The 24,659-nt window shown below is 40.3% G+C and overlaps 1 protein-coding gene across 4 annotated transcripts in view; it reads right to left on the bottom strand.

The window, feature by feature from the left end:
- Positions 1-341: 341 nt before the first annotated feature.
- Positions 342-24,659, bottom strand: part of LOC125516059 (BEACH domain-containing protein B) — a 29,815-nt gene continuing 5,497 nt past the window's right edge. For 2 of the 4 annotated variants that reach the window (XM_048681547.1, XM_048681545.1), the window contains exons 6-41: positions 23,625-23,847; positions 22,932-22,985; positions 22,203-22,643; positions 20,904-21,222; positions 20,340-20,789; positions 20,082-20,240; positions 19,832-19,981; positions 19,312-19,467; positions 19,153-19,194; positions 18,709-19,053; positions 18,307-18,480; positions 17,084-17,244; positions 12,884-13,193; positions 12,387-12,792; positions 11,939-12,266; positions 11,567-11,755; positions 10,620-10,884; positions 10,302-10,508; positions 10,002-10,223; positions 9,735-9,911; positions 9,524-9,633; positions 7,195-7,650; positions 6,904-7,114; positions 6,517-6,738; positions 5,957-6,430; positions 5,567-5,869; positions 5,033-5,485; positions 4,911-4,957; positions 4,716-4,809; positions 4,244-4,450; positions 3,929-4,054; positions 3,467-3,838; positions 3,141-3,372; positions 1,510-2,250; positions 1,292-1,378; positions 342-756 (exon numbers count right to left, since the gene is read on the bottom strand). In XM_048681547.1, coding sequence (XP_048537504.1) covers positions 1,556-2,250; positions 3,141-3,372; positions 3,467-3,838; positions 3,929-4,054; positions 4,244-4,450; positions 4,716-4,809; positions 4,911-4,957; positions 5,033-5,485; positions 5,567-5,869; positions 5,957-6,430; positions 6,517-6,738; positions 6,904-7,114; positions 7,195-7,650; positions 9,524-9,633; positions 9,735-9,911; positions 10,002-10,223; positions 10,302-10,508; positions 10,620-10,884; positions 11,567-11,755; positions 11,939-12,266; positions 12,387-12,792; positions 12,884-13,193; positions 17,084-17,244; positions 18,307-18,480; positions 18,709-19,053; positions 19,153-19,194; positions 19,312-19,467; positions 19,832-19,981; positions 20,082-20,240; positions 20,340-20,789; positions 20,904-21,222; positions 22,203-22,643; positions 22,932-22,985; positions 23,625-23,847 — 8,780 coding nt within the window. In that variant the 3' untranslated portion in view covers positions 342-756; positions 1,292-1,378; positions 1,510-1,555. Of the gene's footprint in view, positions 757-1,291; positions 1,379-1,509; positions 2,251-3,140; positions 3,373-3,466; positions 3,839-3,928; positions 4,055-4,243; positions 4,451-4,715; positions 4,810-4,910; positions 4,958-5,032; positions 5,486-5,566; positions 5,870-5,956; positions 6,431-6,516; positions 6,739-6,903; positions 7,115-7,194; positions 7,651-9,523; positions 9,634-9,734; positions 9,912-10,001; positions 10,224-10,301; positions 10,509-10,619; positions 10,885-11,566; positions 11,756-11,938; positions 12,267-12,386; positions 12,793-12,883; positions 13,194-17,083; positions 17,245-18,306; positions 18,481-18,708; positions 19,054-19,152; positions 19,195-19,311; positions 19,468-19,831; positions 19,982-20,081; positions 20,241-20,339; positions 20,790-20,903; positions 21,223-22,202; positions 22,644-22,931; positions 22,986-23,624; positions 23,848-24,659 lie in introns of those variants that run through there. The other 2 variants (XM_048681546.1, XM_048681548.1) reach the window with 2 other exon arrangements.

Below are 24,659 nucleotides of genomic sequence, written 5' to 3' on the forward strand. Positions count from 1 at the left end.
AGTGGTCTAATCCGACTAAGCGACTCAGGTCACCCTTCTGTTCACTCGGGTCTTCCTTCCCCTGCCGCTAGACTTCTCCTTCAAATCATACCATCTCCGCTCACGATCCATGTCTCACCTTCGCCTCTCCATGTGTTGTAGGCCACAAAATCATGGCACGCACATGAGAGCTCCGCAAAGTATTAGACAGCACTGCTCATCTTGCTACCGAGATTGGCCGTGCGCACCAATCGATACAAAGACCAAGGGTTGTCCTCCTTTTCGGGGGGAAATTGCTACCGAAATTTCATTAGAAAGAAGAGCTAGCCCCGAAGTTCATAAAAAGGTTTCTGGGTCTCAAGAGACTAATGGCACAACCACGCGCCGCTTACTTTCCCACTGAGAAGATGAGCTTCATGTACAATGTATGATTTCGTAACTACAGGATACTGGCATCTAATACATACAGATAAATTCTATTGGGAGAGGAAATTGCTCGCCCTAACTTGTAAGAACACCGCACGAGATTATGTTACACTCGCATGCACTAGCTATGCAACTAGCAGTCCAGCACCACGGTATCCGAGCTCATCTCGAAAATCAAAAGGAGAAAGTACTGTGGTATTAGTTACCACGTATCCATTTTGCAGTTAGAAGAATTATCCGCTTGTGGACCTTGATCAGCTCAGGCATCCTGTAGAATCCTAACTCCTCAATCTAAAGCTGTATGTACAGAAGAGCAACAAACTGTTCTCTTTTACATTTACTGCCGGTGACCTGCAGAGTTCAAAATAGAAACATCAATATTCCCGGAAAAAAAATACGGTAGGCATGCAATTTGTGAAACCAAAGAAAAAACATAACGGTAGGCCAACTACAATTTTAAAAATAGTCTTCTTCCTTGAAGCATGGATAGGTCAAAGTAGCATCCTACCCTAAAAATATCCTGAAGAACACAGAAAGTGCACTAGAATGTTTAATTATTAGCCAATGCATGCAACTGGAAACCTAGAAAAGTATGCCGGCTAACTACAACAAAATCTAATCCCTCCATTCCTAAATATAAGGCTTTTTAGATATTTCGATATGGACTACATACGGAGCAAAATGAGTGAATCTACACTCTAAAATATGTCTATATACATCTGTATGTAATCCGTATTGAAATCTCTAAAAAGGCTTATATTTAGAAACAGAGGGAGTATTCCTCTTCCATCAATCCTATGATAATTAAAAACCTAGTAGCGTGTCTAACTACAGTGAATATTGTAGGTACAATGAGAAGCATAAATGACTAGGTACAGTAAAATACCCCCATTGACGAGAGCATCACAACAATCTCCTCCCCTGGAAAGATCCCGAAGGGCAGATTGACTAAGTAATTTGAGCATTCTGCAAGCTTGGAGATGAGAACAAACAAAATGGTCCAAGGCATCAGCACAAAGACATTAAGGATGGAGTGATAAAAAAAAGGTATAAACAAGAAAACAATGACATGACAAGCTGCATTGACTGTGGCCACTGACTCACCTTTGTTCAGAACTTGCAGCAAGGAGCGCTGCTTAATCACACACCACTAACCTACAGAAGATTTTACTTTGTTTCGTTGTATGCCGCCTTTGCGAAGTAATGGATTTTCTATTGAAAATACAATCAAGCTGCCATCCTTGGTTCCAGCCAAAAAGCACTCCTCGGGAGTCACAGCTAAAGAAGTTATTGTCTTCCCAGATCCATCATACCTCCAAACAACTCCGAGAGAATCCATAGACCGCAGAACAATTTGTCCATGATCACCAGCACATACCATAAACTCTCCACAACAACTTAGTTCCATGCAATTCAGGCGGCCATTGGATTCTGATGAAGCGATATGTTTTCCATTTATGGAATACATATGCAAGGAGAGATCACTGTCAGAATAAAATACTATCCTACCATGCTGTGATGCCACCAGCTTTGACAGGCCAGCACCTGATGGATGTCGAATGGATCGAACATAAGTCCCCTCACGCAGCGTATGAAATATACAAGTTCCATCCTTTGATCCACTGATAACAATATCAAGTTCCTTACTAACAAATAAGCATGTGATAATATCATCATGACCACACAAGATGTGAGAAGGGTTTTCGATGATAACATGGTCCTTAGTTGATAGGTCATTACTTGCATTCTTTGATCTTTTGTCATTTGATCTTCCTCGGAATGCATGCCAAATCATAATAGTCGTGTCATAACTTCCAGTTGCAATTACACTTCCATCAGATGAAACTGCACAAAAAGTGTGCTCCCAAGATGTTAAGGCAAAATTGAATGGAAGAAAGCATCTATGAGGTCTGCTTAGTTGCTAGCACTAACTGATCTCTCCCTCAGGTTAAGAGTGCATACCCAAGATGGCTCAGAACTCAAGTAATACTCCCTCCGTCCCAAAATAAGTGTAGCTGATTTAGTAAAAAGTTGTATTCTTATTCTGGGACGGAGGGAGTATTTGATAGAATTAGACCATGTTTGACCAAATTAATTAAGACTACAACTAATCAAATTAATTAATGGAAGCAAGTAAGTTAGATTCCATTATACTCCCTCCGTTCCTAAATACTCCCTCCGTTCCTAAATATTTGTCTTTCTAGAGATTTCAAATGGTCACCACATACGGATGTATATAGACATATTTTAGAGTGTAGATTCACTCATTTTGCTCCGTATGTAGTCCATATCGAAATATCTAAAAAGCCTTATATTTAGGAACGGAGGGAGTATAAGTCTTTTTCGAGATTTCAATATGAACTACATACGGATGTACTCCCTCCGTTCCAAATTACTCGTCGCAGAAATGGATGTATCTAGAACTAAAATACATCTAGATACATCCATACCTGCAACAAGTAATTCGGAACGGAGGGAGTATATAGACAGAGTTTAAAGTGTAGATTCACTCATTTTGCTCCGTATGTAGTCCACATTGGAATCTCTAAAAGACTTATACTCCCTCTGTCCCAAAATTCTTGTCTTAGATTTGTCTAAATACGGATGTATCTAGTTACATTTTAATGTTAGATACTTGAGGGAGTATATTATTGCAGTTTATTCAACTATATATGCTTAATGCTGGATCTTAAAGAGTAAATGTAATACCATACACATCAGAAAGGATTAACCACCTGCAACACAGCTAACAACATCTTTATGCTGTCGGATGCTCTGCACAATTCTTCCATCACTAAGGGAAATGATCTGGAAACTGTTCTCCCAATTACCACATAAAATTAAATAATTGTCACCATGAATTTGGACAGCTGCCAGGCATTGTCTTCCGAACTCAACATTTTCAGCCAAGGAAGTGGCAACTTTTCGGGGAGAAATAACATCAGAACCAATTCCAAAGAAAGGCTCCTACAAGAAAAGAACATACATAATAAATAAAAGTACATACACTTATGGACTAATAATTTTACCCTATTAGATATAGTTTTCATTAGGAAGAGACCAGTGATCCAGAAAATGTGAAGTTTCCACCAGACTGTAATTGCGTTGTTAGCCAAAGTTTTACTGACAGTATGAGCCCCTCGCTCATCAAGACAATGTTTGAATCCAACAAGCCAATGAACAATACAGATGATGAAGAGCTGATTGCACTAGGAACAACAGAAGTCACTGTTATCGACTGTGGAGCAAAATATAGTGGGTGTGCAATTGGTATAGGAGGTCCTCTTCTTGGGTGTTTCTTCCGAAAAATTTGAATGGGTGTCTGTCCAAAATTTGCAATCTGGTCTTCGATAGCAGACTTCTGCAACATATCATCCATGTTTTCCAAATCAACAGCACCCTCGTATGTCAAATAGTAGAATATATTTGCTGCCTGCCCCAGATAATTGGTATTTGATTAGTAAAGTCAAATTGTGTGATCTACTAACTCAAGTATGCTGCAAAAGGGTGATAAATCATGTACCTCAACGGCAGGCTTGCCACGCTGCTTATAACCAAATATGAGGTCAATCCAGTGATGAAGATTAGAGCTTACATATTCACTTTCAAGGGCCTCACGATTGATATGAATGAATTCTTCTGGTGAACCCTGCACAAGACATGTTTCCTTTGATCATGAATTCTTCTGCCCTCGTGTGCACTAAATATTGTGTACCTTTAACCAATAATAACTCTTCCAAACATTTAGATTGGTAACTCTTTCAAATATTTAGATTGGTTATATGAGTACATTCGCACAAAGTCAATCTAAAAAACTGCAGAAATTATCAATCATTACCTTTGCCCATGGAGGGAGACCTACATGGCCTAAAGGTTCACCGTCCTGCTTTACCCCAAAGTGATATGAATTCAAATTTTCAAGAAACTCAGGCATGTAAAAGAATTCAGGTGTAAGCTCCTTGACATCACTTGTATTTGATAGGCAGTTCCTATATGTGCTTTCAATGCTCTGAAAGAGACGGTCTGCATGGTCAAATTTACCACCCTGCATAAATAAACATATAAAGTAATGTAGTATTAGCTAATTAGCTATAGTACTATTTGCTGTTCAGTGAAAAGATATGCCATGAAAGAATATATACACATCCTAAACAAATTCACTTATTTAGTACTCCCTCCGATCCAAAATAAGTGTCACAGGTTTGAACTAAGGTTAGTTCAACCTTGTATAAAACTGCGGCACTTATTATGGATCGCAGGGAGTAAGAGACTAATATTCAAGCTAGTACAGAATTACTCAGATAAAGGACCTGAAGATTGCGGTGCAGAGCAGTAAAAGGCTCGAGCCTTAGAAGGTAGTAAAGAACAATTCCCATGCTAGAGTAGTGTGATCCATAATAAAAACTGCAGAAGGAAAAACAAAATTTTGATGCAATGAGCGTCTAGAGAAAACTTGGGACACAAGAAAAGTTTAGGAATGCAATTCAAAAATATTTAGGTCAAACCTTGGTATATCAGGATCACAGAAATTAAGATATCTATCTTCGAAAACCTGCACATTGTTTATTATTTATCAGAGATGATAACTGGGAGAGACAGTACGATACCCCATAGCTACGGGAAATACCTTAAAGCGTTTTGCATCCAATGCACCAACTGGCTTTGACAGGTCCCTGAAAGTAGATGACTTGTTGAAATCAAGTTTTTCTGATGAATAGTCAGCCAATATCCAAGGAAATATAGGGTATTGAGTTAAATCGTTGTAAGATCGTCCAGAAAGAGTATTCAGAATCATTAGATACTCAAAGTTGCTGATCTCCCTTTTTCTCCAACTCTCCCTGGCACTCTCAGCCATTTCAAGGGCAACTTTTCTGTCAACAAACGAAATTACACTATTTTTGTCTTTTGTACTTCCTTTGGGGAACAAAGCATCATTCCTCAAGGAAACTAAAAGAGACCCAACATTTTTAGCATCATTTTGGGAGGAAAAATTAAGAAATATAGGTGCATTTGCATCATCAAAAAATATCTCCGTTGCAGTATATTGTAGTAGATAACGTGTCCAGTAAACTGCTCTTATCTGTCAACAAAGAAAAGTGGAGTCAGATCTTTCACACACATGCACGAATGCAGACACAATGAGAGTGGGCGGACAACACACCCTGGTTATTTTCCACCTTCTATGGTGTTTTATCTTGTTAGACTGACTTTTCATCAGAGCATCACCAGATCCAGCCTCATTGCCTCGTCCTACATCAGAATTACCCTTCAGCTTTTCCACACTTCCCAGCTCACTCTTGGCATCTGATTCTTTGTTATCTAGAAACTTGTTGAAAACAGATGAGCCCCCTGTGCCTTCGACCAAAAACTCAAAAGAAAAATGCAGGGCATTTCGAGTGATAGTAAATTGTCCAGCTAGTTTTCTTTTTGGTGTAACAAGAACACAGTGAACAGAAGACAGCACCTGGAAATTGGAAAGGAAAACCAAGGGTCTGAGGATACAACAATAAATCTGCCAAAATGTTAAACGCATATAATGAAGCCTGTTTACCTCAGCATAATCATTATCTCCACCAGTAGATGATTGTTCTTTCCTATTTTGCACACTACTAGTAGGATAATCTGAAGAGTCTTTAGAATTTGCAGCATCACTTGACACCTGATTCTCTGATGGTTTATTCTGGGAAGGCTCACTTGTATCATTGTTATCCTCACATGATTCAGAACCAACATCCCCTGTGATTCCACGCACTCCTTTCAGAAGGAAGCGCTTCATTTTTTCTGGAATCTTGGCACTAACAAAAGGATCAACAGACGGGGCGGTATTTTCATTAGTAGATTTGGTGGACAGTGGTTGACAAATGCGTTCATCAAACTTATAATTACGCTTCAGCTTCATTCGCCGCCGCCATTTATCCTCTGTCTTGTCATGTTTCCAGTATGTCACCAAATTATTTGGAAAGGGGCTAGCAGACCATGGTCCTCTTTCGTCACTCAAAGCGCGGAAAATATGTATCCATTTATCCTGATATAAAACATGTCAGTTTTATCTGCAATTCAAACTACTAAACATTGAAATATTTGGTAAAATTTACTGTGACCACAACTTACTGCAACAATTTGCTGATCCTCATCAAATGCAAGCTTGAAAGCTGCTTTCCTATTGTCATCCCCAGAAATTGCGGCAGTCTTTGCAAACTGTATATCATCTTCCAAGCTTTGGAGTTGTTCTATATCTTCAATCAAGCGCTCGTCAAGTTTAGAATTTAGGTCCTGGAGTTGCCTCAGGCGATCAGCCTTTGTGTCCTTCATGTATTTTACTAAATCAGAAGCCTGGCAAGTAACAAACTGTTTATTTCTTGCTAGTGGTGTTTGGAAAAAAAATCATAAAGAGCATGGTAAAAAGAAAAAAAATGGGAGCGACAATGTAAGGCATCTAATTTTTTCATGCCAAAGCACAATACTTTTGAACTAAACTAAAAATGAAGAGAGACAAACCGCAGCAAGAACACGATCCTTCTGTACAAGATTAAGAATGAAGCCGGACTCTTTATTGCTATTTGCTTCAGCAGAATCATCTTTGCCCAAGATGCTAGTGGCTAGCATGGACTTTCCATATATGACAGTCTCAAGAATCAAATGTGAAATAACATGGAAACGTGCACCATCATCAAGTTCCCCGTAGTGGGATCTAACCCTTAGTAAAGACCTGCAGCAAAAAGGAATTTACTAGAACAGCCACGATAATCAAGGGGATATTCCCATGGGTCTTAAGGGTGATAGCCATACCAAATTATGAAATGCAGTCTGTTTTTGCATTGATCTTCTTCGGAAATAAGATTAGGAAGCATTGTTATAAATTGCTGGACACACTTGGATGCATTTTCTAAGCCAGCTTTGCAGAGATACATAATTACAAGGTGGAAGATGATTCTTGGGAACCTTTCTCCTCGTAGCATCATGGCTTTGTCAGTAATTTTGTTCGTCTTTGCACTTAATGCCGTACCAATGCCTCCAGTTACAACTACAGCAGCCATTTCTGCAGCCGGGATATTTAGCGATTCTACCAACCCACGTGCCCTTTGCCCAATAGATGGAACAGAGGCACTTGAACCCTTTGGTGTCAATCTGTTTTGTCCCTTGCCATTCAAGTTCCAAACAAGAGTCCAGATTTTGTCATAAAAGCTCCACCAGTCATCACTCAGTTTTTCACCATCAGTAAATATGTTGCTACTCCAAGGAAGACTGCAAAAGTGCAAAATAAACATATTTACAGATGGTAAATATAAATTTATCAGAAGTTCTACTCTTACATATCATCAAACAGAAGGTAAGCAAGTGAACAGAAATGGGAACAAGAGTTACTAGAGGAAGTTCGGTGTCAAATTACCGATACTGAATCGCCTAACTACCAGATACCACCAAAATGTTACTTGTAATGCAGCAGCAGTCACTAATCCTAAGGTATTCCACTTAACATTGTCATGAGGGAAGCAACTTGTTCCATTCCCATGGCCTAAGGATCAAATACTCCCTCCGTTCCCAAATATAAGTCTTTCAAGAGATTTCAACAAGTGACTACATACGGAGCAAAATGAGTGAATCTACACTCTAAAATATGTCTACATACATCCATATGTTGTTGTCCATTTGAAATGTCTAAAAAGACTTATATTTAGGAACGGAGGGAGTATATACAAATGCATGGGATAGAGTAGGAAACGTACATACAAAAAGGAAATATAAAATACAGAGCAGCAACCTTGTCAGCAACCAGACATGTGGAGGAAAAAAAAGGTTTGGAAACCTTGTTCTATTATACTCCCTCCGTTCCGAATTACTTGTCGCAGGTATGGATTTATCTAGATGTATTTTAGTTTTAGATACATTCATTTCTGCGACGAGTAATTTGGAACGGAGGGAGTACGAGGGAAGCAACTTGTTCTACTCCTTGGCCTTAGGCCCATAATATACAAATACATGTATAAGAAAGAGTAGGAAACGGACATACAGCAGGAAATACAAAGAGTTCTACTATAACACAACTATATATCTCTAACAGGCATATAAGAAGAAATGGTAATATCAGCAACTTAAGCAGCAAAATCCCAATCATGCTTTATTATAGCATGTTCCCCCAATGAACCAAACAGATCTTTGTTCTTCTCTAAGCTTGTCTCTGTGTCCTGCCTGTGTGGTGATTGTGAAACAATCTCTACTAAACTGAGTAAAATATAAATGATTAAATGAGCTGTAAAAAAAGAACCATGATGTGACACATCAGGCACTCACGACATCAGGATAAGGTTCTTCACAGGAATACATGATGGCCTCCAGTGTGCAATTCAGTACAAGTAGTGGATATTTTCAGCACCTTTGATCTTTAACATGTGCACGTTACGTCATTACCTATTAGAGATATTTTTCCATATGGTTGCATTGCGAAAGCATATCTAATCTCATAAATTAGTTTTGATGATTAAACAATCCTATTGTATGAACATTTTCATTGTGATTAATGAAGGAGAAATAATCCCGGATTTGAGTAAAGTGTCTCAAGGCAAAGTTAAAAATAAAGACTGGGGGCATTTTTATAGCAATGCACGATCTTTGTCGTTAGGTTGAAGACCAAGTTGCTAAGCTTACTTTTAGCGTTGCCTAGTAGCTTGATACCTATCAAATACCACATTGCTCAATAAGGGTTACAATGCATTTATCTTCCCTTGCTAATATATGTTGATCCCGTGGTTTGCATCTAAGGCTCTATACATTCATCGAGGCCATCTGTGGTTTTCTTCTCTTGATCTTATACTTGTGCGTTTACTTTTCTTAGAGGAATACTGATTGCTTGCTCACCATACTGATTGCTTGCTCACCACATTGCTCAATAAGGGAATACCCTAAGGATTGCATCTACATCCTGATTTGTGCAAAACCTATTTTCCTCAATTGGCTCAAAACCTGTTTTAGCCAAAGCCACCCCACCCCCCCACCCCCCCTCCTCTACAATAGTCAGGATCCTATTGATGGTACACATCATGAGGTACGAGCTTTGTATGGTACTCCCTCCGTCCCATAATACGCGTTTATATTATGGGACGGAGGGAGTATATATTACCTTGCAGGTTGGCTATTGCTCTCAGCATTTATAATTTCCACAAATGCAGAGCCAATGTCATCTTTCTGTGAGCCATCGGATGAAGAGGCACACATATCAGGTGGATGAAACTGTGAGAGAAAAAGGGGCAGAATGAGTGAACGACGCACTATACAAAAAGAAAAGTGTAGCATGTTTTTCTGTTCTATAGGACATGTTGCTCAGAGGATACCAGGAGCTTAATTCCAATTTGATCAACAAGCAATTCATCACTCAGCTTCAAAAGGTACAAGATATTATCACGGCATGGCTGTGAAATGAATATGTCCTCATCAGGAGAAGTCTCGAGCAGGCTTCCAATGATATCTTCGAAAATGTCTCGCAGCAGACAGAAATTTGTTAACTGTCCCTGTGGATTAAGCAATACTCAAAGAGTTACTAGGACATGGGAAAGGCTACTAGATTGCTGTAACACAAACAAACGAGTTAGCATTCCAACCTCCTCAATTTTTAAGAGAAGAAAATTTGTTGTGTCCTCCAGCTGATGCCAGCCACCTTTCACGTAGCACAAAAAATAAGAAAGGACTAATGAATACATGTTCCTCACAAGAATTAGCTCATTGGTCTCCAAACTGGCATAATTAGCTTTCGAAATTGGTCTGTAGTCCCTGAAGACATCAAGCTTCACAGATGTCTCAAGCCAAGAGCTCCAACCATACTCCTGATGAAATTGATTTATGAATTATGATAACATAGAAGTAATTTGTATAGGCCTAGAAATACAGCAAGTGGCAATTACCATGATGGCTTCAACATTTGAGGGGTTTGAATCAAGTAAATCAAGAAGATCACTCAAGATCTTTGCACGTGCTGAAGCATCTTGGCAAGAGTGCATATATTTAAAAATGCAGACCAAAATCTGAGGAACATAAAATGGAGCCAAGCTCACTACTGACATACTGCTTCTATCTTTTAGCTCATTAGATTGGGACCGTTTCTGTAAGACCTGAACAAAAAATATAACGAACAAATCAGATCATTTGTTTACAGAAGTTTAACATCAGAGGATAAACAGCATAGTATCACCATATTCAATGTGAAGTTTGACAAAATTTACCTGCTTAGGGCTGGCTCCACCAAGAAGAACATCAAAAAAAGTAGCACATAAATGATCTGAAAGTGGAAATTTGAAAAGTCTCTCAGATATTGAATAGAAAAACAGTTGGGGTGTTGCTGCTATTCCTTTCCGTATATTTTCGGACATAGATCTAGGCCGTCCTACAGGAAGGCCAAAAAGTTTTGGTCCTTTTTTCTCAGATGGAACTCCAACCAGAAGCTTTCCAAGAAGTTGAAGACCCAGTAGACGAATTGGTTCGAATTCCCTGAACAGCAGGTGATGTTATAAATACACATCCTCAATAATACTGATTGAGAAGTTAAAAGAAACACGGATTGCAAAGGGTAATACAGAATCAGAACAGTCATCTTCCACACTACATAATGCCCATGATTTAGACATATAAACAAGGAATGCCAGGAAATGAGGCAAAACTATGGTAGCATAGACCCATCATTCTCAGAAGAATTAGTCCGGAAAAAATGGGCACAGAACCTATTTCAAAGATCAAAATGCAATATGCACAAAAAATAGCATTATCACTGACTAAACGGGTGGCTAAAACTCAAGCTCCCTGTCAAAGTGGAATTTGATCCATAGTAACTTTACACTCGGAGACTACGGGGCTGTTTGGATGCCGCCAGGGCTAGCCCTACCAATTTGCGGGTGCGCCAAAAAATTGGCGAAGGAATCGGGCTCCTGCTTCTCGCCAAAATGTTCGCGTGAAATGAACCGAGGAGCCAAAGCAAACATGGGCACACCAATTTATCGGCGGCCAACCAAACAAGCAACTAACCCCTCAGTCAACGCCTATTTTTTGGCACGGCAGCTCGGGGCTCTAATCCAAACAGCCCCTATCAGTCTATCACTCAGTAAAGTGCACAAAACATAAGCACTGCATGACTTAGGTCCAAAATATGACTCATAAATAACTAGATGTGCATTACCTCTTAAGAAGATTGATGAAAATGTAACAACCTCCAACAGAATTTACTTGCTCCAGAAAAGATGATAGAAGTGAATTCTGTGAAAGAGCACGGATAATCATGTAAAGTACATCCTCGATACATGCAACATCTTGACTTTTCTCGAAAAAGGACACAAGAGCTCTTATATCATGTGAAGAGACCTTCAGCCTACAACAAAAGTTAGTTGAATTGTTAGCATATGAATCCAAGGAATATATCTTTTAGACTTGAGTATATGGCAGCATTGAATGATAATAAAACAATGATAGCAGAACAAACAAAAATATGGAAGTACGGATTGAGAAAAAAACACAACATTGCATCTCTGAATGTAAAGTTGAAAGTACTTACTTTAAGCTCATTTCTGCCAGACTCAAGAGGAGAAGACGAATCTTGCGAATTTCTTCTATATGTGGTCTCTCTCCAATCACTTGTTCAGTAACCAAATGCAGCAAAGGCTTAGAAGACCTAGAATCTAACTTTTCTGAATAAAACTGGCGTACAATATCAATGATCCTAGGGAGTCCACATAACATTGGTAACAATCTCCCGTCAGTTTCAAAATACTGTATCAGAAACAGATAAAGTTCTCTTTGTACTTCATAGCTTGAATATGCCCAGATATGCGGGTTCAGATAAATTTGTGAAAGAGCATCTTTCAATAGAATTTCTGACATACCTGAAAGAACAGATATGTTAGTGATATACATAGTTTCAAGCAGGCAGAAAAATGTGGCCGACTGTCGGGAGAGAGACAAAGAGAGAGACAGACAGAGAGAGAGAGAGAGAGAGACGTCACCACTGTTTGTCAAAATATTAAACAAGTGCTTCAGTGCTGAAAGAGTCTTGAAATTTAGCAGCTGTGGTGAAACAGATTGAAACAAGAAGCCTAAAATAGAGAATCCAGAAAGAAGATGCATCTGTTGCTGATTTGCTACATTTCCATCCAGAACAGATGCAACAAGCTCAATGACTTGACCTGCCAACTGATCCCCAGTGGGAGATTCTCCACTATGAGTGATGGCATCATCAAAATGTATCAGAAGAGGAAACAATACAGAGACACCTCCAACGCAATAAATTATGTCCTGCAGCAAGCGCCTCGAGCATAACTTTGTACCACCCATGATGGTTGCCTCAAGCTTGCTCTTGTCAAGACTATCAAGTACAGAAGACACATTGAACAAAGTCCTATTATTGCTAGCCTAGGAGAAAAAAAAGAACAAAATATTCAATTCTCTGGTTCCAGCAATTGATCAAGAAAATATAACATGTTATTTGGAGGCCAGTTCGTACCTGTGCATTCAAGCCAAAAATCATCTTCGATGAAATACCATCCCTTGCATCCAAAATTCCCTTGTAAAGTGAGTCATTATTCATAAGCAAGTTTTGATCACCAAGGAAAGAGTACATGTAACTTGGTCCAAGATTGTATATGCCTCTTATTTGTTCGGCAGAGAGAGCATCAGAAAATGCATAAACTGGGCCCATTTGACCAGTAAAAGCAAAAGTGCCCTCAAAACCAAGAGAAGTTGGTTCTTCACCAATGGGCATTAATTCTGTTCCAAGACTGCAGCGAGTCATCACTTCATTGACTTTTGCATACCTGAGAACAGAAAAGAAGTGGTATAAAACATCTTAACTAATATACTGAAAATCAAAACAACAGACAAAAAATCCTTGATATCTTAACCATATATGAGCTCACAGGATCCAATTGCTATCTTTTGCAGTTAGGGCATGTAGATGCCAGTTTTCTTTTCGAAGTTTTAGCAAATTTGCACCTGTTAAGGAGTATTAGTATTGGTCTATGAGTCCTTATTAGGCTATGTCTCTTTCCTTGTACCCCAAGTCTTAGAGCAACTCCAACGCGCTCCGTTTGTGTTGGCCCCCGCTCGGTGTCCGCCCTCTTTTTGATTTGGGTCAGCAGTGCGCCCAACGCGCCGACCCATATTTGCCGGTGTGGCCGGCTGGCCTCCATTTTCAATGAACACTTTGCATATTTCACAAGCAAATATATAGTTTCACAAGGAAGCATAGTATTCAAAACCAAATATAAAGCATAATTTTACAAGCCCGAATATAAATTAAATTGTTCTCGCATAGTTTTACAAGCCAAATAAAAAGGATACATCTATTGGTTGACAACATGAGCCCACATAAGCTCGACCATATCATTTTGCAGCTGCATGTGAGTTTCCCAATCACGCATTTCATGATGAAATTGGGTGAACTGTTCAAACGTTGCCGCTCCTCCATGCTCAGGCGCAACATTCTCACCCTGAAACTGAAACCCTTGATCGTATACGTCCCGGACGCTCATCTTCTACGATCATATTGTGCATGATCACACAAGCAGTCATCACCTCCCACAGCTTCTTCGTGCTCCCAAGTCCTAGCAAGATACCGAACGATGCCCCATCAAGATTGCAAAACACCAAAGGCACGCTCGACGTCCTTCCTAGCACTCTCTTGCTCTTGGGCGAATATTTTCCTCTTCTCTCCGACAGGGTTGGGGATTGTCTTCACAATAGTGGTCCACTGAGGATAGATACCGTCACCTAGGTAGTATCCTTTGTCGTAGTTGTGGCCGTTAATGGTAACATTCACCGGTGGGCTGTTGCCTTCGGCAAGCCTTGCAAACACCGGCGAGCTTTGAAGCACGTTGATATCATTGTGTGATCCAGCCATGCCGAAAAAAGAGTGACAGATCCAAAGATCTTGTGATGCCACGGCCTCAAGTATGACAGTGCAAGCCCTGACATGGCCCTTATATGGCCCTTGCCAAGCAGAAGGGCAGTTCTTCCACTCCCAGTGCATGCAGTCTATGGTGCATGCAGTCTATGCTGCCAAGCATCCCTGGGAAGCCCCTACTGGCATTCATCCCAACAAGCGGGTTGTATCTTGAGGAGTCGGCTCTCTCAAGTACTCAGGGCCAAACACAACAATCACAGCCTTGCAAAACTTGTACATGGAGTCTAGGCATGTAGACTCGCTCATACAGACGTACTCGTCAATGAGATCACCGGGCACTCCGTATGCAGGCATCCGGACGGCTGCAGTGCATTTCTGATAAGAGGAGAAGCCAATCTTTCCAAGGGCATCCTCTTTGCACTCGAAATAGTCATCGTATCCGACCACCCCCTCTCTAATACGGTTGAAAAGATGCCTACCCATACGGAAATGGCGCCGGAATTTCTGATGTTTGAACAGTGGTTTCTTTGTGTCAAAGTAGTCCTTCCAAAGAAGGAAATGCCCGCTCTCTCGGTTGCGATTCAACGCCGGAAGGTGCCCCGGAATGGAGCCATGGAACAACGACCGCTGGCTATTGAGGTGGTGATGGACCAACACGGCAGTCAAGATCTCCTCCTCATCATCGGACGAGGAATCGTCAGAGTCGCAAAGGAAATTATGGAAAAAGAACTCGTCAGCGGGGTCCATTTTGTACCTTGGCAAACTATCGAAAAGCTTGCGGGCGTCGACGAAGGAGCCAGCCGGCGAAGGGAGTCGGGCCACCCTCGGACTAGCTGGCTGCCCTAGCGGCGTCTGACGAGCGTGCCGTTGTCAGGACGAAGGAGCTGGCGGGGCGGCGAGGCAGCTTCTTGGTCGCGGCTATGTCGGGGAGGTGGGGGTGGAAAGCTTTCAGAGCCCCGGCGGCGAGACGGCGATGGCGGCGACGTGGGAGGTGGCGGCGGTGGAGGGGGGGGGGGGGATGTTGCGGCACTGGCAGCTAGCAGAGGCACCGAAAAATGGGCGGCGGCAGCGTCAACGAAGAAGGCGGGCGAGGGTTTGCTGTTGGAATGGGAGAGGATGGCCAATGTGCCACCGGCTAGCGGGCCAAGGGGAGGAGTAGGCGGGCACCACGCGCGTCCGTCTCGTGTCCGCGCCGACGCAAATGAGGCTCAAAAATGGGCCGGGAATGGGTCGGCAGGCGGACGAAAAGCGAACACACGTCCGTTTGGGTCGGCGCGTTGAGCCGACTTTTCTGTTCGCACCGACCCAAACGGACGTGCGCGGACGAAATGGTCGCCGCGTTGGAGTTGCTCTGATGTACTAATATATATACGCCCCTTGGGTTATGCAATAGAGATAAGTTGCATCCATGACATGGCATCATGAGCCCAGGTTTAGGGATTTCTTCCCCGAACGCCACAACTCGTCCTCCTCTTGATCAATTTTGTTTCGGCCTCCCGCCTCGTTCAATCCCTGCATCGACTAGGGCCCAATTGGATCGGGCCAACGCTATCTCCTCCACACCTACAGATCCCCGCATGGCGGCACCGTTCAGATCGCCACTCCCGTCGGCCTGCTCTCCGCCGCCCATCTCCAACAGCCGCGTCTGCCCTCCGCCTCCAGGCTGGCTCTCGCATTGCAGGGCTGCTAGCCTGCTTCCCCGCATGCACCTCTCCTCTGCTAGCGCGCATGCCTGGCTGTTTGCTGCTTACATGCTGCTGTCCTCCTTGTGCTACTGCTTGTATGCTACTGTCCTCCTTGTGCTGCTGCTTGCGTGCTGCTCTCCTACATCTGTTGATCTGCTTCTACCTTAAGTGCCCATACGGGTGTTCCTTCTTCGTAGATTAGATTTTTCAAGTAGGGGGGGGGGGGTACAATGTCATCTAGCATCTCTTCTTTCCCTTGATGTTTGGTGATTCTCGACGATGTTCTTTGTCGACTCCGTCTCGCACATACACCTTTCATCGGCGTTGTGCTCTTCCACTAGTTGCTCTTCTTTTCTGCTTCCTGCCGGCATCTCACCTGCACGGTCTCCTCCGCAGCCTCTTCTGACTACATGGCTTGCATCTTCGTCTAGTGTATGCTTTCTAGCTTCTAGCTCTCTATGTTTTCCGTTGTGTCCACCAAGTCCGTTGCTCTTCTTCGTGTTTCTCATGTCATGCGAGTCCACCATATCTTTATCCGTCAGCCTCTTTCTGAACCTTGTCCTTTCTATAGGATTTTTGTGGCCTCTTTTGCATTGTCAATCTACGTCCATTCTCATGCTGCCGAGCTTCTTTTGCCGCCAGTTTTCTTGGGCTATGATTTTGTGTGCAATGCTTCATCCTCTTGATGTGCCAACTTTTGACAACCCAACTTCTATTGATCTCTTGTATCTTCTACTGATGTGGTGTCTTCCTCTAATGCGCCATCTTCTCTTTATCTCCTTTGGCTTGACTCAACAGGTTTTGAAGAATCTTCATGCTACACTCTCAAGACGCGGATTTTGGGTTATCATTTATTTTTTAGTGTTACACTTCTTCAAATGCAATGCTATTGAATACACATTGCATTTGAGGGGGGTGTTAAGGAGTATTAGTATTGGTCTAGGAGTCCTTATTAGGTACACACACACACACACATGTAAGAACTAATAGTGATAAAAACCATGGACAAAGAAAAGAAATTTCAAATATTAAACACGAAAATACTAGGGACTATTTCAAATCCTTAGATATTATTACAGAAACAGAACAGGCTCAGTCAAATGGTGTGCTAACTCACCTGCATTTCTCAGTTGATACTAAATCGCCATCTACATAGCATCTCAGCTGGCTTCCTCCAGAAAAAGCTCTCCCTACTGTATGAGTAACAGAAAGGAATTTCCATTGCTTCGTTGGGAGGCTTAAAGGCAACAAAACACACTGATTCTTTTGACTGACAGACTGCATAAGGTAGATAGGGTGATTAAATTTGACATTAATACTAAAATCAAACTTTGTTATTCGACAACTGAAGTCAAATAACGAGCTCATGCCATATGGATTTATATGTATAACTAAGTAACATATAGAGTTCTTATCAGCAAAATGGCCGAGTTTTAAAAACCATCTTGGTAATGGCTACTAAACAACTGTCCACAAACTCAACAAACGCACAGATAGCACCATAAACTTGTTTCAGTCATTTTAGTCCAAAAAACGATTTGGTGACGCAGCATGTGTGCGAGTGGAGGACCTCGACCGAGGGGGAGTTTTAGCAAGGGAGTTTTCTGTAAATTTCTCAGACCGACTGCGCCTTCCACCTCGACACCATATCGCCGTCAGGTGGAGCCAGGACTCGAAGACGTTGTGCGCTACTTGCATGCGTCTCCCTTGCGGCAGGAGGCCAGGTCCCGGCGGAAGTACAAGCAGGAGACGCAGGTGTAGGAGCACCGTCGCGCATTCTCGCTGGGGTGCGCGCAATCGGTCCAACTGCGCGTCATCTTCCCCACCAAACCAGTTTTGGACTAAACTGCATCACTTAAACGAATTTATGGTGATATGTGTGCGTCTCTGGAGTTCATGGACTGAAGTACTCATTTCCTCAAAGTTTACGGAACAATAGTGTATTTCACTCAAATAGAAACATGGATTAAATCATACTTCTGTTAGCGTGGATTAATCTATGGTGAAACCAGCATTACATGATCAAAGATTAGTCAGTGAAATGGAGACAAATCTTCTTTTGAGGAAACAAAGAAATTTATTGAAATATATGTAAAACCAAACTAGGATTTTCATGAAAAAAACGTAAGTCAGCAACTATGTTGGATTTCACACAATTATGTAGCCAACTTAGCGATCGAATAACCAACTTCAGAAAGTAATTTTGTCTTGAATAAATATTTCCCAATTTTACTGACCAAAGAATTTATTTGTCAGGATATAATTTAACCAATGAAAAAGAAATACAAGACTAATTTACCGAAAGTTCTTGGAAAAGATGAAGGCAGCAACCACCATTACCTCATAGACTAGAGTATTTTTCCCAAGCATAGCTAAACATCCTTTTCCATTTTCCGTGAAAAAGGAGAAAAGGCCCATCATACCATTCTCAGGGAAGCTTTCCACTCTAAGCCAACAGCAGAAAGATAAACCTTTACTGTAAGGCCATTGAACAGGTGATTTTACTTCAATACCCTGTTGAGGGGAAGAAATTCACCACATAAATATTACTTGAATAAAACAAAGTAACTGTTCGGCAGCTTTTATTCAGAACCATGAAGAGAACAATATGGCATTGCTTCAAAATATAAACTTGTATACCATAATGGCAACTGAGGCAAATATACTTAAAATGATCATTAAAGTTATGTCAGGAAACAGATTATAGAAAACAATTAAAGTACTGAAATGAAAATAACTCACAGAATCATGACCACTGAACTCAAAGAAAGCTTCAGGTCCCTTTTCCTTGAGCATATGACTAAGACTTGTCAAAAGCAATGAGCTATGCTTCTGCTTGACACTAATTTTCTCACCACGCAAGAGAGCAAACATTTTCCGGATATCTTTCCCGGAAATACTATGTCCTCCAATAATCTGAATTAACTCTGCAATTTTTATAACTGTGTCCTCCCATTCCTCAACAGAAAACCAGTCAAGAAGAAAGCTAAGTAATCCTGCTTTGAAACAATAAGTTCTATTTGTAATGGACCCTTTGAGCAATTGCTGTAAGACCACAAGCCCATAATGTTGAAGCGAAGTACTGCTCTGCCAATCAGAAGCACCATTGTTACATAAACATATGAATGCAAAACAACAGTGTGTGTGTGTGTGCGCGCGAGAGAGAGAGAGAGGGGGGGGGCGAACCTTTTGTAGAACATTTAAGAAAAGTATAATTACATCTTCATTCTGTGGAGAAAAAGAAAACATCAGGGTAAAGAATCAAGTTACAATGCAGGTACAATTGAGTGAAGCAACTGAATATACAAGGATCACATTGCTTCAAAGATCATGAAGATTGCATACCTTTATTGTTGTCTTTTCATTTATCTCAAAAGTCCCATCGACAAGCATACCAAGTAGGGCATCCAAGAGTTTCCGACTTGGCAGCCATTTACAGAAGTCCAATAGCAAGCTTTGCAGTGTTTGGTAGCCCACACCAACCAACATTCTAAAAGCAGCCTGGATAAGATAAATCAGGAAAAAAAAGCATTAAGCAAGTAAGTTACATGAACCAGAGTAACTACGCTCGTTGATTATGGCAACTTTTATTCTAATTGACGTTTTCAATTAATCCTTACAAAGAATGGAAGAAAAAAATTGTGTGACCATTGAGAAATAGGAGAATTTTTTTTATTGCTGGATAACCTGGTTTCACCAGAAATCAGCTGGTTCCACAACAAAGTAAACCTTTATAATTTTGGGTGAATACCTTGTAACAAGAGGACAGCACAGGTGGCCATCCAGAAAAGACCAAAAACTATTATTGGCCCCATATAGCTCATACAGAGAACATGTGAAGCGAACTAAAGCAGTATATGATTACCTTGGATTCATCATTTTCAGCAAGTAATGAGGTCAACGTCTGAAGGACATTAAGGACCAATTGCTCCCCAACTGCTTCATCAAAAGTTCCATTCAATAAAGAGACTATATGCAGGAAGCACTCCCCATTGCGAAACAGATTTTGGTAATACTAGCAAAAGATATTAGGGATTCATCAGGCATGGAGTGCTACTAAGGAAGAAACAAGCCAATAATATGCAATTACTGTCCCCATCTATAAAAAAACATACCGCGCGATCTATCAAAATGATCTCTCTCAAGGTAACTAATAAATCAATCGACATTTCTGCAAAGTTCTTTTCATGCTCTTTTGCACGAGTGAAGGTCTCTAAATATTTGGAGCATAGTTGCAACTTTGCTGTATGATCTTTTGCTGATGATGGAGGCAACTGATTGTAAGAAAGAACAAAGAACAAGGGAGGAGAAAGTTAATTCTAGAAGTAATATCAAGTGTGATAAAAACGAGAGAATAGTAAACATGGTTATACCCTATATAAGGCAAGAACTTGCTCCAGTACATGTTTCCGGAGGTTCTCTTCTTGGAATAAATCAAATAGGCACCCAATACAATTGGCATTATGTAAAATTATCATCCTTCCAAGGTTAGATATTGTGACATATTCCTTGAAAAGGTTGAAAGCCAATTCGACACATGTAAGAGCATTCTTAATTCTCTCATCTAGAGAATCCATCTGAACATTGTTTGATTGAGAACCATTTCCCCTGAAGTCATCGCTTGGATGTGCCTTCCTTAGTTCTTGTGCTTGAAGGCATGCAACCTTCAGGACTCTGGTAAGCACGTCCAATGACTTGAAAGAAACTAGAGTTTGCTCAGTGGCAAGTTTCAGGATAACATGAAAGCTCTTAAGAATGGTAGCAACCAATCCAGGACCATTAGTGCAGTGTTCCAGTGCACTTAACAATGCTGAGCATTCTGGCTACAAACAAAACAAAACTATTTTAAAGACATGAATGCAAAAAAAAACATGACAGTATTCAAAATTATGTAAAATGAGCAACATATTATGCGGGGAAAGAAAATTTTTGGATACCAGGTTATTTGTGTTTTCATTCAGTGTTGCAGCAAACTCCAAGAAGGAAATAGCTTCTGACTGAAGGATGTTGACATCAGGTAGATTACTTTTGTAGCCAGTTGATTCGGCAGCGTCAGTGAAATGATCAGTTTGTGTCTCAGTCTCACCAACAATCTGATGAATGCACTCCAGGGATGATCCGAAATAGAAAATTTTCTCTGAGAATATCAGATCCCACAAGCCCTCCTCTCGAAAAGATTTGAGTAGAACTGGTGCTGAAATGAGAACTTTCCTAAATGTGCTGAGCATGTAATGTTGTAGGATATTTGATAAAATCCTGAATACATCAAAATAATTTATCAACAAAGGAAATTTACAGAACAGAACAATGCAGTTAAACTACATAGACAATTAGAAATTCAATCACCTGAAGGAACTAAGGAAACATGGTATTTGCATACAGATACAGACAAAGGTGTTGACCATAAAGGGAAAAATTATAAACAGAACAATGAACAATTGCAAGAAGAATGAAAAAAGGAGCGACAATAGATACTACGACACTAGCCGCGCTACGGAAAATTACTCATATGTTGGATAGTATCTAACAGATTGTTGGAAATGGCAATAATGCAATATGGTACTCCCTCCGTTCGGAATTACTTGTCGCAGAAATGGATGTATCTAGATGTATTTTAGTTCTAGATACATCCATATCCGAGACAAGTAATTCCGAACAGAGGGAGTAGAATTAACTATGTAACAGAACTTTTTTCCTCTAAATCTTAGCTTGGACAGTATCTATATATGAAGCCAATACATGGGAAGTTCATGGATGAACCCGGGTACATATGAACCCACTTCGGATAACACATTTCTAAATGCTAAAAAAATCTGAAAAAGGTTGCACGGATACGTCTCCATGTTCTATGTGTGTGCATAAAGTTTCACGAAAAAATAACTTTTTTTGTGGCCTGTGCAAAAAAGACAAAAAATTGTGTCGTGGAACACTATTTAGAAGCACTGAAATTTGTCCTTTTTGCGGAGACAAAACAAAAAGACATTTTTTCACAAAACTTTGTGCCACACACACACATTTGCGAACATGTATGCATGAATTATTTTTTTTGAATTTTTCAACATTTTGAAACATGCTTAAAGTGCATTTTTTGAAAAGTGGGTGCATATGCCCATGGGTGCAGGAGGTGCCCTCTTGCCAATACTCTTCATAGACTGGAAATTTTGAAACAGTGAGTGATAATTAACTAATCTAATTAACAAGGACGTACACCAAACCAATGGGGAATAAGAACTTACCTTATATGGTTAGGCAATTCCGTTTCACTAGCACATGCTTTGATGCACGGGAAAACAGTTGAAAGAATCTTTATGATCCACCTTGCACATTGCTCCCAGTATGCCAACGAGATGGGTAGAGAAATTTTGGTAACAGTTGAACCAGGACAGTACCTGATCTCATTAGGAGGAAGAAGGAAAGAACAAAGTGCCTTGCTTAACTTTACAGAATACTCATTCCATTCGATCGTATTAAGAATATCAACAGGACTTGGGAATGATTCTAATGTAGGTGAATTCCCGGTACTTTGTCTATCAAGTTTCCAGTTGGGCACCTCGGGATCAAGAAATTTCTGCTGATGAAACTCCTGAAACATAAATGCGGGCCAACAGATGCTGTTCGCAAATTTATGTATCCGTCCATTTTCACATAGGAACTGCAAATTGTTAACATTACCGAAACTGAATAAACAGTCAAGGATCCAAGAGAGACTGCAAACATTATATGTCATCTAAGTCGAAACAGAAAACAAAATTCTGACCAAAATGGTGAGCAACGACCTCATAGGTAAAGTTAGCACTATCAATCTATGCCAATGATCTAACTATAACTCGTTTGCTACATAAGAGGTCAGCATATGAAGTACCTATATGTTATCATTGCTCCAGAAAGGCAGAATCTAGAAATAGAACAAAGTATTATAAGGAATGCAACGATCTATCTAAAGGAAAAGTTATGCAACAGGATACACCGCTTCCCTCAGAATTTCCAAAGATAGTATCTGGAGCTGCAGAATGTCACTCCTGCAAAAGCATGTCATGTTAGAACACAAGAACGGAACTGAACGGCAAACGCACAAAACACGATCAGATAAATGTATCTTTGCTATCGCAGATTGTTGTTAAAATGTGCCTTCAGTTTTTATAATGGTAAACTGGTCCTATTGAACACTTGATAGCAGGTACTCCTTACATTCCAAAATGTAAGTGATCTAGTTTTGTCCTAAGTTAAACTTCTTTAAGTTTGACCAAGCCTATAGAAAAATATATCAACATCTACAAAACCAAGTTAGTTTCATTAGATCCATCATGAAATATATTTCCATACTGTATTAATTTGGTGTCATAGATGTCTAAGTTCTAAGTTTGACTTAGGACAAAACTAGAATCTCTTTGATTATGGAATGGAGGGAGTGGCTAAGAAGACACTAACATTACTATAAAGCTGTCTCCTCTAGTAGAAAGGGAGATGTAAGATACTGCTCTTCAATGGCAGTGCATGAAAGTTGGCAGCACTAGCTGTTGTAAAGTACAAGCTACGGAATATGTATCAATTTATTAATATTGATGCTCGGTGGAACAGATGAAATAAATGGTCGCAGAACTAAATTCTATGGCACGGAACAAAGCAATATGCCACTGCTGAAACAGTGAAACACTTACCTTTCATCACTGGGGACAAAAGAATGCTTTGAGACTGAAAATTTGCTTGATGGTAGTCCCAGTCCATCCAATAGAACCTCCAGTCCTCCGATGCTTCTGAAATGATTCTGTGCACGAGTATTCTCAGATATTGTTGATCTCAGAGCATACAAAGTTATAAAGTGAAGTGACAAGTCAGTCCACTGATCTTTCAAATTTAGTCTTCGAATGACCCTTAAGAGTTCTGCAACAAACAATTTCAGATAAGTAACATAATAACGATGGAAAACATGGATGTGCTACCAGCTGATATGTACTCCCTCCGTTCCTAAATATAAGTCTTTTTAGAGATTCCAATACAGACTACATATGGAGCAAAATGAGTGAATCTACACTCTAAAATATGTCTATATGCATCCGTATGTAGTCCGCATTGAAATCTCTAAAAAGACTTATATTTAGAAACGGACGGAGTACAAAACAACGTATACACTACCTATGTACGGAAGAGTGTGGGGTTTTTTTATATACCAAGCTCCAGTGAGTTCTTGTCTTAGAAAAGTTACAGTGTAGTTATTAATTTCAAAAAAAAACTAATATCTACTCCCTCCGTTTGGAAATACTCGTCGGTAAAATGGATAAAATGGATGTATCTAGAACTAAAATACGCCTAGATACATCCATTTCTCCGACAAGTATTTCCGGACAGAGGGAGTACATGTTAGAGTGCACTTTAAGTAAGCAAGATTTCACAGAGAAATATTTCTAAACTTGGGGCCCACATAAAGACAAATATGATGATAAAAAAAATACTCCCTCTGTATCAAAATATAAGATTTTTTTTACACTATGACAGTGTCAAAAAGCGTCTTATATTTTGATACGGAGGGAGTAGCAAATAGTGACAGCATATTCACAATTATAGATCATGTGTTCTTCCTGTGCAGTTCGCCAAAAAGAACATTTTCCGTTAAACGTTGCTTATTCTACATCTACTCATAAGAAAAGAACAAAATCCAAAAACTTGTAATTGCATTTTTATAGTTTGCAATGTAT

This window comes from Triticum urartu, chromosome 6, assembly GCF_003073215.2.
Source record: "Triticum urartu cultivar G1812 chromosome 6, Tu2.1, whole genome shotgun sequence".
In the NCBI taxonomy this organism is placed as follows: Eukaryota; Viridiplantae; Streptophyta; class Magnoliopsida; order Poales; family Poaceae; genus Triticum; species Triticum urartu.